This window comes from Gopherus flavomarginatus, chromosome 4, assembly GCF_025201925.1.
Source record: "Gopherus flavomarginatus isolate rGopFla2 chromosome 4, rGopFla2.mat.asm, whole genome shotgun sequence".
NCBI lineage: Eukaryota > Metazoa > Chordata > Testudines > Testudinidae > Gopherus > Gopherus flavomarginatus.
Genome location: NC_066620.1, coordinates 133481465 through 133494709, shown reverse-complemented (window position 1 = coordinate 133494709; position 13245 = coordinate 133481465). Strand labels below are relative to the sequence as shown.

The 13245-nt window shown below is 45.0% G+C and overlaps 1 protein-coding gene across 3 annotated transcripts in view; it reads right to left on the bottom strand.

Moving 5' to 3' along the window:
• SESN1 (sestrin 1) overlaps positions 1-4146 on the bottom strand; it is a 141697-nt gene extending 137551 nt beyond the window's left edge. For all 3 annotated transcript variants that reach the window (XM_050951393.1, XM_050951394.1, XM_050951396.1), the window contains exon 1: positions 3242-4146. In XM_050951393.1, coding sequence (XP_050807350.1) covers positions 3242-3520 — 279 coding nt within the window. In that variant the 5' untranslated portion in view covers positions 3521-4146. The remainder of the gene's footprint in view (positions 1-3241) is intronic.
• Between the last annotated feature and the right edge of the window lie 9099 nt (positions 4147-13245).

Here is a 13245-nt window from a genome sequence, read left to right as displayed (position 1 = left end):
AAGCATTTATTTTTATCTTCATTGCAAATGTAGCTGATGAGGGACTTGGGCCAAAATGGTGCCTGATGATGGGTATGTAATATTTTCCTTAGTTTCACAACCAGCAAACCCCAGTCTACAAAATGGAAGAAGTAATCCAGTCCTGATCTCCCAGCAATACTGTTCCAAAACAACCACAAGGGCAATGTTGTCCTATGAGTATTATACAATTTTGATGCAAAACTCATTATGGTTCATTCAGGGAGCCTGTTGTGGCCTCTCATGCATACCTATTGGACAAAGGCCATTTAGTGGAATTTACTCTGAAGTTTTAACATCTACAGGTACTGCCACCAAATTCAACTTTTACTTTTAGAAGAAAATAAGAGTCTCTCTGCAAGACTCCCTTCTAAAATATTAGTGGCTTCTTTCAGAGGCTGACAAACAAATTCGATTTTCCATCTCACTTCCCCGAATTACTGCTTCAAAGATTAGAGACAGTAACAAAAATTATGGATTGATTTAGGCATAAAAAATTAATCAGAACACCAGGCTTCAAAGGTAATTACCAAAACATTGAAAGGAAACACACTTGTAGAATAAGTGAAAACAAAGAAGTGGGTATTAGTCTGTATGAGATTTCACTTTCTCCTAACTAAGCTCACTATGAGATCTTTATTGTAGCCTCTTTCTTTAGGAGCTAGCAGTCTGCTATCTTGTAGCCCTTTCATCTATCATCCATTATCCATTTTTTAATCACAATAGCTTATATATGGTAATGTGACTTCTGGATTTGGAACTATTATATCCAAACTCTTAGCAAACTGATAACATTCTGCCAGATAGTTTCCTGGCTTTTTAAAGGCACATTGAAAATTTAAACCTTGTTTGGGGATTTTGCTAACACTTCAGAATCTTTCATAGTTCTATATGTTTTAAGACCAGAAAAGACCATTAGATCATCCAGTCTAACCTCCTGTATATCTCAGACCATAGAACTTCACCCAGTCAGCCCTGTATTGTGCCCAATAATTTGGGTTTCAGAAAGGCATCTAGTCTGGTTTCTTTCAATGGTTAATTACTCTCAGTGTTAAAAGGCTGGGCCTTATTCCTAATCTGAATTTTTTTTAACTGGATTAAAATACTGATTTGACACTATTTCAATCTTACATCTCTGGATCTAATTTAGTTTATTGTTAAAGAATTAAACAATAAGTGTTAATATGAGGACATCTGAAAGTGATTCCTCATGCACCATCTTGAATTTATCAGTCTGATTGCCAAAATGTTCCTTTGATATGCGTATCAGCATGAGTTAGTCCATATACAAGAGAGATCACCTGGTCATATAATTACATCCCCTTGAAAATTTTTTCAGGGTAATAGAAAACTTCCCTCAATCTGCAAACCAAGATTATATTTGTACTTAGTTCAAACTAACAAAAACAAAAGAATCAACTGAAGATAAACATAGGAAAACATTTTTGAAATTATATTTTATTTTGCAACTAAATTAATAAAAAGCCTATGATGCAATGAGAAAGGAGAACAGCATAACTCAGAGCCAGGAGATCCAGCTTCTAGGTCCAGCTCTGCCACAGATTTCCTTTGTAGCCTAGTTCATGCCACCTAAACATTTGTGCCTCAATTTTTTCATCTGTAAAAAAGTTAATAACTATTGCATAAAGATAGTGTTTCTAAAGTGCTGTAATATCCTTTGGTGGAAGGATAGCAATATTTACTAGCCATTTGTGAAGGTTTCAGAAGAGTCAAAACAAGAACTATGAAAGTTTCTATTCTTAACACATCAGTTTTAGAGCTCAATACTGCCAGGTACTGCAAGACCATAACTTTAATGATAGAGGTTTAATTTAGTTCTTCCCAGGATCAAACCCTTGAGTCTTTGTGAATATGTTTATCACCAACAATTATGATTATTTCTATTTGATTTGGGATTTATATTTTCATTTGTAACAGACTGACCTTATCAATCAACAGGGCCGTACCTAGACATTCTGGTGCCCTATGCAGCCCCCTCCCACGTAGGGAGCTGGCCTCAGCACAGGGGGTGGCCGCACCCCAAGTCTGTGGGGGACAGAAACAGGCTTGGGGTGCAAGGGGAACAATACCCCAGCATGAACTAGCAGAGCAGGTTGGGGCTGGTCATTCCACTCCCTGGTGATTACTGGGCGGGCCTGACCCTGCACTCACGGGGTTGCAGAAAGTGGAGCGACCCAACCCCAGCCTGCTCTGCTCCCCTGGATCCCAGACTTGGGATTTGGGGGAACTGCCTCCAGCACTCACCAGCAGCAGAGCAGAGTGGGCTGGGGCCAAACGCTCCACTTCCCACTACCCCATGAGCTCAGGGGAAGGGGAGGAGTGGGAGTAGGGCTAGAGTGGAGCTGAGGTGGAAAGAGGCAGGGCAGGAGTAGCTTTCCTGGCCTGCTCAGGCAGCCAGGGGGAATCGGGCTGGCCACTGGAGCAAGCATCTGCTTAGGGCACCAGGAAATGTGGGGCAATTTGGTGCCCCAAATTTCCTGGTGCCCTACGCAGCTGCATATTTTGCACATGGGTAAAGATGGCCCTGTTAATCAAGATTATAGTTCAAAAATAAGCTTCAGGAGGAAAAAAGCATATTTTTAAATATCTGATTTTTTCCATACTAATCTTGTTTATTTTTAATTGGCAAACATGTGAATGGTTCTTGATTTTGTATCAAGAGGACTGGCACAATCACAGCCCTTGTAACATCTGACAAATATATTAAAATAATAATTCAGGCATATATTGAGTCCTAGAGGTACTTGTGTCCCAACAACAAACCCACTTTTCATTGTGAAAGCTTGCACAGGAATTCATTTGCAAAGACGGCTGCTTATGTCCAAGCATTTCTCCCCATGTAAAAGCGTGAAGTTCTTAATAATAGAGGACTTTATCACTGTTATATACTCGTTTGATACAACAAAACTGTGCCGGTATTTTGGTTATGTCAAATTATATAAAAAGTTATTCAGAAGTTAAGATTATTCGCTGCAAAATAGTATTAAGAACTTAACATAGTCATTCTATTAACGGACTGAATATCACAACAGTCTAGAGTCAAAACCGAAAGCTTTCATGTGTTTAACAGATGAAGATGCACTACAGCCTTTACGTTATTTTCTGCATCACGATAACGTCAGTTACAAATGTGAGGCATTCTAAGACGCTGTAGAGATACGAAGTTGGAGAGGTGTTTGCTGAAAAGGACACTGACTCTTACCTGAACATTGCTTAGGACAGACGCACTCTTCTCTCTCACGTCTCTAAAGGGGCATCTCTTGGAAAGCATGAGCAGGCGAGCCAGCATCTCATTCAATCGTTCCAGAGCTGTAGCAAAAGCCAAGCGTCCTTCCGATGACTCAGGAGGAGGATCCTCCTTTACAGGAGAAATTTGCGCTGTTCTCCTCAAAACAGCTTGCCGGATGTTTTCCAAGGCAGCGTCCCTGGTGCTGGCATCCCTGCTGCACAGCCCATCCCACCTCACCTCTCCCTCCTCCATCCTCCCTCGCTCTGATCGGTTCCAGGCCACACAAACCTTCACCGGCTTCGCCTCGTATAGAAGTAACAACAGTTCGCGATGAAAAATAAAGTGCGGGCCCAGCCCATGGATGTCACCACCAGGCTGTGGATGTTCCCCGCGTTGTCAGTTCTAGCCCTTAGCGCCGCCACGCGTCTCGCCTCCCCGGGCAGATGCTGCTCTCGGCTCAGGGGGCACTGCCGCCACACACCATGGCAGAGCGGGGCGGGAGCCGGCAGGTGAGGAGGGCTGCGGAGCTTTGCTCTTGCTGGAGCCTGGGCAGCCCCTGCGTCCCGGGCAGCGAAGGTCCAGGCAGGGACGAGGGAGGTTTCCAATCAGCGCGCAGGGCCCGGCCCCCGCTGCTGCAGAGCCAGGGAGCTCCTCATAGGGAGAAGCCAGGGGCGGGGAGCGCCGCTACCACCCAGGGCCCAGAAGACACGTCCCGGCTCCGGCGGTTCAGCCCCAGGGTGGGAGCGGCTCCCGCCCTCAGGGCAGGGTGCAGGCAGCGCCGCAGTCCTGTCCCGGGAACGGCTGGGCGCTCGGGCCAGCTCCTCCTCAGCGGCAGCTGCAGCCGGAGCGATCTACGCGGACCCCGCCCCCTTGTGCTCCGGACTCCGCAAGAATATTGAGCGCACGCCCCGCTCTGCCTCCCGCAAGGACAGCAGCCACGCCCAACCCTCGTCTAACTGTAAAATCCCAACCCGTCCCGTGCCCGCTTGGTGACAGACAAGCCCTTTCAGCCAATCACGTTTCAGAGACATAAATCGGAGCCAATCACGATGACGAAGAATCATGCTATGGAGCCGCTCTCTGTTGCGAGGGCTACTGGGGTTTGTAGTCCAGCCCAACTCCGGCTCCTGTTCAATAAAACTACAACTCCCAGCAGGCAATGGGCTTAGACCAGGCCATGGGTAGCGGGCGGGGAAGAGGGCAGGGTATTGGGTAATTGTTGCCCTGATCTTGATGTATCAGGGAGATCACAAGGATCAACGTAAATCCAGTTCCAGTGCTCCTACCTCCTCTATACCCATGGCAAGGGTAGGGTAGACAGGGCTTTGTGACATTGGACAAGTCACTTTACCTTTCCCTGCCTGTGTCCTCATCTCTACCCCCCTCCCCCCAACAAAAAAACCAACAACAGCGTCTTGCGTGTCTGATTGGTTTGTAAATAATTCAGGGTAGAGAATGCCTCTGACTGTGTATTTATAGAGTATTGTCCACTACTGCAATTTTGGTTGTTGTTTTCTTGAAGCCAAAACTCCTGGAATCATGTGATTATGTAAGGTTCTCAGCTTTCATTAAAAGAAAAGATTCTAACCCACATGGCTAAGGAGGAACGCTTATTCTAAATATTTAAAAACTAGAAGGTGAACAACCTATTTTTTTATATTATATATATAATTGTGATTTATAAACCAATTTCAAGATTTTTGGGTCCTGACTCAGGATTATGCATGTTTAGGATTGGCAATACTACTACAGTTGTAAAATGGGATAGACCTTTTGTTAATGTTATCTGAATTAAAATCTTGTTAAAATTGATGTGTGAACATGCCCTTCATTTAAGACTGCTATAAGGAACAGTTAAAGGGCCCACATAAAATGCAAACTAGAGTCTGCCTAGCAGGGCTGGCGCAACCATTTAGGTGACCTAGGTGGTCGCCTAGGGTGCTGGGATTTGGGGGGGGCGCCGCCATTTTCTTTGGCAGCGAGAGCAGCAGCCGGATCTTCGGCCGTCCTGGTCGCCGCCAGCATTTAAGCAGAGGGAGCTGGGGCAGGGAAGTGTGGGGGGGGCCACCTGCAGCAAGTAAGGGAGGAGCGGCACGCAGGGGAACTCCCCGCCCCAGCTCACCCCTGCCCTGCCTCCTCCCCAAGCACACCATCGCTGCTTCACTTCTCCCACCTCCCAGCTTGCAGCACCTAAGCTGATTGGCACCACAAGCCTGGGAGACAGGAGAAGTGAAGCAGTGACGGCATGCTCGAGGTGCTTGTGCACGGAGAAGGGGTGAGCTGGGGTGGGGGTGCTTCAGGGCGGAGGGTGGGGAGTGGGAAGCTGCCGCAAGGGGGCACCTCAGGGTGGAGGGGGGTAGCTTCCGCAGGGGGGTGTGCCTCAGGGCGGAGCCACCACAGGGGGGGCGCCTCAGGGCAGGGGCATGGGGGTGGCACAAGGTGGAAGTTTCACCTAGGGCACGAAACATCCTTGCACCGGCCCTGCTGCCTAGAAAGTAAGATCATATGGCCAGAAGATTCTAGTATGTATTGTTCTGACCAAGTAGGGATACATGTGGAAAAAAGTATAGCTGGGAGGGCAAACAAGGAATGGGCAGAGACTCAGAGGCAACAAGACAGACAAGCAGCAGCCTGTAAGCATGGCCCTAGGAGAAGCCTAGGGAAAGATGCTTGAGCTGTAAATTGTCTTAGATGTTTGTTGCCATGATTGAAACTGGTCTTGCATGTTTTGTTTCTGATTTTTCTTCTCAAAAGTCCAGAATACAAAAAGAGAATGTGGTTCCTGTTATCCAAAAGTTGCTGAATCTTCATCAGTGGGGGAATCATGGTGGGAAAATTGGTGGTGAGTCTTTAAAATTATGTATTTCTATACTATTCTATTTCATGGTCTCTTAGTTACATGATATAAAATCTACCCCATATACTAGATAGCTTAGGAAGTATCCAGGGGAGCACGTTCTATAAGAAAACTTTTTGGGGAAAAGTAGTGTGTTTTAGAAACAAATTCTAAAGAAATAGTGTGGCCATCAGAAAGCAAAATAAGCTGTTTCACCTGCCCATCGCAGCAAGTTGCAACATCTAGACTCATCTTCCAATAGTCTCATTAAATATTTGAGACTTAAAAGGCAAAAGCTATCCTGCTCCAAAAGATCTTATCATAGAAGATTAGGGCTGGCAGGGTCCTGCATTAGGCAGAACCAAATGTACCTAGACCAGCTGTAAAGGTGCCTGGCTGGGGCGCAACCCTCCCTGAGGAGGAGGGGAGCCACACCAGCCTCGCTATGCTGTCCGAGCCTGCCCCTCTCATCAGGGCTAAGCGACGCTGCAGTGGCCCGGGGACTCTGGCCTTCTGTACAGGGCGGAGTGAACAGAAAGTCAGCTCGGGGCTGAGCAAACAGCTCAGGCTGCTCAGATCCTTTGGGCCAGGACCAAGCAGTGGCACAGTTTGAGGGGGGCCCAGCTCTTGGGTCAGGCAGGGCGCCAAACACGCAGTTATAGAGCGGCTCAGGCCCTCTTGGTTCAGGGCTGAGCAAGCAATAGTTCAGGCTGCTCAGGTCCTTTGGGGCAGGACCAAGCAGTGGTACAGTTAAAGAGGGCCCAGCCCTTGGGTCGGGCAGGGCACCAAACCCACAGTTATGGAGGCTCAGGCCCTCTGGGCTCAGGGCCTGGCACCAAACACACTCTAATCTGAGTGGCCTCCTTAGACCAGGGGGCAGGGGAGTCTGCTACCCTTGAGAGGGTGGCAGTTGGAACACAGGCCCTCCCACTCCACAGCATTCCAGCCCAGGGCCCTAGTAGTGGCTAACACTGCTGACAGTCAGTGGGGATCCTGACCGAAACACACTGACATGGGTTCCAGTACACTTTCAGCCCAACTAAGGTCAGCTGCCCCCGGGCCAGTTCCAGTCTCCCCCTCTGAGCCTACCTGATCAGTGGCATCAGCCTCTGGGAAGTCCAGTAGCATGGGCCCCTCCCAGCAGGGGCTAGGTAGTAGACCCAGCAGTACCTCTGGGAAGTCCAGCCAGGCCTGCTCCAGGGGCTCCTCAGTGTAACAGCAGGGATGAGGTGGCTCCGGCAGTCCCTCCCCATAGCGGGCACGGGGAAGCTCTGGCCAGTCCAGGCAACCACCTGGTGTCTCAGCAACCTCCCAGTCACAAGCACCCTCTGGCAGATCTGCTCCTGACAGCAACTGAGCCTCAACTAAGTGCCACCGGTCAGCTTTTATACTTCCAGGTCAACTCCTGACCTTCTGAGGGGCGGGTCCAGAGCCCTGTGGCCCTGCCCCCTCCGGCATCTTCCCGTGCTCAACCCTCCCTGAGGAGGAGGGGAGCCACACCACCTCGTTACACTATCCCTGACAGGTGTTTGTCTAGCCTGTTCTTAAAAACTGCAAATGATGAGGATTCCACAACCTCCCTTAGAAGCCTATTCCAGAGTTTAACTATCCTTATGGTTAAAAAGTTTTTCCTCATAACTAACCTAAATCTCCCTTGCTGGGAATTGAGCCCATTGCTTCTTATTCTATCTTCAGTGAACATAATAAAGAATTGATCACTCTCCTTTTTATAAAAATCCTTACTATAGTTGAAGACTATTACCAGGTCCCCTCCCAGTCATCTTTTTTTCAGCATTAAATATGCCCAGTTTCTTAACTCTTCCCTCATAGGTCAAGTTTTCTAAATCTTTTGTCATTTTTTTCACTCTTCTCTGCTCTCTTTCCAATTTACCCACATCTTTTCTACAATGTGGCACCCAGAATTGGACACAGTACTCCAGGTAAGGCCTCATCAGTGCTAAGTAGAGGGGGACAATTACTTTCTGTGTCTTATATATGACATTCCTATTAATATACCTCAGAATAAGTCAGTACTAGGAATAACTATGCCCTAACTCATTAGTTCTTCATTATAATTGTCTTTACAAACCACCTACTCTTAGGGGCTTGTCTACATTGGCAATTTACAGTACTTCAACTTTCTCACTTGGAGTGTGAAAAAAGCACCCCTTTGAGCACAGCAAGTTTCAGTGCTGTAAAGCACCAATGTACATTGCCCCAGCACTGGGAGCTATGACCCTCATGGAGGTGGTTTTATTAGAGCACTGCGCTGCCACGGCAGTGCTTTAGCATTACCAGTGTAGACTAGCCCAAAAATGTCTTTCTCTTTGCTATTGCACTTGCCTTTCTGATTAATATAATTGTTTAACCCTTTTGTTATTGCCACAGCCCTCCCACATGAAGATGGTTTCCCTCCTATTTTGAATGAGAACTGATTCCCATCCCTCATAACATCTGAGTCTTAATTTTCTAATGAGGCTCAGGAGCTCCTGAGCCTAATTATTTTCTCCTGTTTACCAATCTGACAGGATACTCAGTCTTTCCTAACACTCCAGAAGGCTTCTAGTACTGCTTCTGCTCTAATTGGCAAATGCAAATTATTGTGGGGGTGAAATAGAAGAGGGCCAGGTGAGTAAACAGCAGATGGAAGATAGTATGGTGATATCAGTAGCGCTGCAGGCCTGAATGCTAGAAAACAAACACAGTAGGAAAGGAGATATTTATATTTTTCTGCTGGGGGTGATGTGTGTGCTTAAATGCCAATCAGCTTTAAGAGTATACACCACCTCTTAGGAGTGGGGCTGAAGTATTAGAGGAAGAAATTAAATAGAACTTCTTATGAGTGGGAAGAAACTGCTCCTTTATTTCATTGCAAATAATATTTTGTTGCTAGTGAATGCAGAACAAGGGGATTGGAAGAAGAAGAAAGAGCAACAAATGAAAGAGGGATGATAAGTTAATTGAGAGAGGAGGATGAGGGAGAACAATGGGGAAAATGGATGATAGAAATGGGAGTGATTGGAGGGAGGCGTTATGAGAAGGATTTATTAGGAAGAAGAAACATGGTGTTTTATTAATTTGCATGCTTATTCTTTGTAGACAACTCTTACTTCCTCATTGTAGTGGGGTTATATTTAATTACTGAGTGATTTAAGGAAATGAAATTTAACTGTGGATAATTTATCCTAGTCTATCCAGTTGCATGCTAATATGGCAATTGTTGATAAATCTAAGTTTGTAACCTAGTCCCTGTAACTGCTAAACTCAGCTCTTAGCTGTGTAGAAGAGTTATTTAATTTACTTGAACGCTATTTTCCTACAGCCCCTAGGACATGATTTTATGAAGTACTTATGACTGAAAAACCATACTAGATGTGGAATTGGGCCTATTTACTTCAATTTTATAGCAAAACTCTAATTTAAATGGGTGGAGAATTTGGCTAAATGGATACCTCATTGGATCTCTCACAGCATTGGGACCTTAGTTCCAAAAAGATTACTTTACAAAGTATTTGGTTTCCTCAATATTAGTTATTTCCCAGCCTTATTTCAATATATCTAATAGAGTGGAATTATTATTATAGAGTTATTTCTCCCTCCTTCTTAACTTTCTTTCTACTCAGAGAAAATTGTAAACCTAATTATCTTTTTTTTTCTCCCCAAGAGAAGTTTTGCATGAGTTTTTTGGCTTAAGAATGAAGGGGTTTCAGTATAACTTCCACAGTGGCTTGATCAAAGAAGTGGGGTTCTGAAAGGTCTATGTGTTTATCCAATCCTGAGTCTATCACCAAGCATGCATCTTGCAGACAAAAGTGACTACTCCTATAGGTCCCTTCTGTTGTTTTTTTTTTTTTAAATAATTTTTTAATTCTCTTCTGTCACTGAGCCACTATTTACTAAATCATTTAATCACCTGATTAAGACCCATTTAGAGTGGGACTTCATTATGACTTAAATACATGGCTAAAGTTAAATATGTGCTTAAGTGTTGTGTTAACTCAGGGCTAGCACTGATTTAGCCCCGTGACTGTTAGCAACAGTGGGCATGCCTCCCAATAGTCTTGAGTTTTATGTGACTGTCTCACTTTGATGCCCAACACTCCCTGTCCTGGTTGAAGTAGAATGCTTCCTGCATTCAGTGGTGCCTGATACTGTATACACATTGTATACAATTGGCAGAGGAAAGGATAGGGAGGGCAGCAGCTTCAACTGCTCTTGGGTAGACTCCTCCGATATGCTCACTGGCTGCAAGGGAGATCAGGAATGGGGAGTGATGATAAGCCCAAGCAGGCTGGGCTGGATGATGGGGACTGAGCATGGCACAGGTGTGCAAGGTGCTGGGGCCAATGGCTACAGTGGGGATGGCCCCACAGGAATTGACTGACCAGTTGTCCCGCGTTAGTCACTTGAAACATTGGGAGGTGCAACAGTGGGTGCCCTACCTTAGATAGGCAGCTGCTGCCACCACCACCACATTTCTAGCTTGTCAGGATTAGGGAAAGTTCCCCTTTTGTCCGGGTGTTAAATTACACTGGATAGACTATGCAGCTGTTTAATCTTTCTCTTAGTTCCTGGTGGAAAACAAAGTGTGTAGGGGGTGGACAATTGAGACCAATTTGGATTGTGTCACAAAACAGACATCTAAGTAGTCTCTTGCTAGCCACAGTTGTCTCAAGGGGGTAAAGCAGCAGCCAACATACTAGGAGTTTCTGGGTACTGCCTATGTTGTTGCAATTAAACTGAATTGCTGTTTTAATGTGTCAGGTAAACAGTCAGTCATTCCTTCAATGCATTTGAGGTTTTAGTGTGTTCAAAAGTGAATAAAATGATGGACTGTGCATACCCAATAGATCAGTTTTGAAGATGGATAAGTTTTGTTTCCCAAAATACAAATCAGTATCTTTGATTTTTTCACTCTTTCTTTTCTCTTAGAAATAAAGCTATCATCAAAATAGAATGCCTGACATTTTTTAAAGTTTTCATCACAGAAGTCATCACGGTTTGGACAATTGGTAACTTTGAAAAGCAAATCAGATTTGAAACACAGTTACAAAACTGGGTGGAGAATGTCTATATTGCCAATGTTGTGGTTTCCCTATGACTGTAGGCCTGCGCTATCCACTGGAGTTCACACAAACAAAACCGTTAGAATGTGTTGTTTTTCAATAAACCAAAACTACATGTTGTCCAATGTTGCCAAACATTTTTAGGTTCCTACCCATATATTTTTGTGAAAGTTATAATTACTTGACTATAAGAGGTCATAACTGGACTTTGTCCTTCTGTAGTATCAATCACATTAGTGGTATCTAATAATTCAGGTATCATTGACATTGTAATTTGTGCTAAAGATCTATAATTTCTTCCTCAAAAACAAGGGGGAGTCTGGTAGCACTTTAAAGACTAACAGTTATTTGGTCATAAGCCTTTGTGGGTAAAAAAACCACTTCTACAGATGCAACTGTTTTTGTGGATACAGACTGTAGCAGGGTGCTGGTGTAAAAAGTATCTAATTAGCCCCTGCTTGCTCAGCTCCAATCAAGGGAAGCAGGTTGGGGCCGATGGAAAAGGTTTGATCCCAGCCTAAGGATTGGCAACACCTGCTGGCCTGACAAGCCAAGGGCTATAAAGGCTGGGTGGGAGGGAGTCAGAAGGTAGGGGGGCAGTAAGAGAGGTGAGTGGCTGGCTGGTTCTGTAAAAGCTGGTCTATTGATGAACACTGGTGGGTGGGACAACCTTAAGTAGATAAAGACATGGGTGTTGCATAACCCTGAAGCCTCTCTGAGACTTACTGGGGAGAGCAAGCGGGCCCCAGGAAAAGGGGTGAGTTGTGCACCCTGTTACAAAAGACTAACAGGGCTACCCCTCTGATACATAATCACCGCCTGTGCTTGACAATACAGCTATTCTACATTTTCCAGGTGTTTTATTTAAAATAAGGTAGTGTTACTGAGCTATGCAGTTTTTACGGATCACTATCTATCTGTATGTCCCAAAAATTAGAGCAATATGGGCCACGCTCTAATCCAGGGGTCAGCAACCTTTCAGAAGTGGTGTGCTGTGTTTTCATTTATTAACTCTAATTTAAGGTTTTATGTGCCAGTAATACATTTTAACCCTTTTTAGAAGGTCTCTTTCTATAAGTCTATAATATATAACTAAACTATTGTTGTATGTAAAGTAAATAAGGTTTCAGAATGTTTAAGAAGTTTAATTTAAAATTAAATTAAACCGGTGGCCAGGACCCAGGCAGTGTGAGTGCCACTGAAAATCAGCTCACGTGCCACCTTTGGCATCTGTGCCATAGGTTGCCTACTCCTGCTCTAATCAGAGATTGACAATATACTTTTGGATCCCTGTGACCCAAAAAGTGAACTAGACTTTTACTGGAAATCTGACCTTGTTCCACTAGCAGTGCTGAAACTCCACCAGTGCTAGTGCAGATGAGGCACTAGTGTTCTTACCACTCAGTCATCTAATCCCTATTCAGTGCAGGGCAAGATGAGTTGTGGTAAAATCTCTGTTGGCCTCCTGACTCCTGCAGAGAAGCAATGGAAGCAAACTCCCCAAAGAGCAAGTCCAAACAGAGTTAGAGGTTGATACTGCGAATAGCTGAGGTGGGATTGAAAACAGTTTAGTTTTATCTACATTAGGAGATTAGCCGCTAGTTGAGGAGCATGTGTTGCTAGCAAAGGGACAGTTAGCTAATAAGGGACACAGGTAGGGACCGGGGCTGCTCTACACAAGAGAAATTCTAGGGAGTTGAAGAAGCTGGGAAGACACAAGGAAGAAAGGAGAGCAGCAGAATATGGACCCTAGATTTCAGAAAAACAGACTTTGACTCCCTCGGGGAACTGATGGGCAGGATCCCCTTGGAGAATAACATGAGGGGCAAAGGAGTCCAGGAGAGCTGGCTGTATTTTAAAGAATCCTTATTGAGGTTGCAGAAACAAACCATCCCAATGTGTAAAAAGAATAGTAAATATGGCAGGCAACAAGTTTGGCTTGACAGTGAAATCCTTGGTGATCTTAAACACAAAAAAAAAGCTTACAAGAAGTGGAAGATTTATTGTAAATGACCAAGGAGGAGTATAAAGATATTGCTCAGGCATGCAGGAGTGAAATCAGGAAGGCCACATAA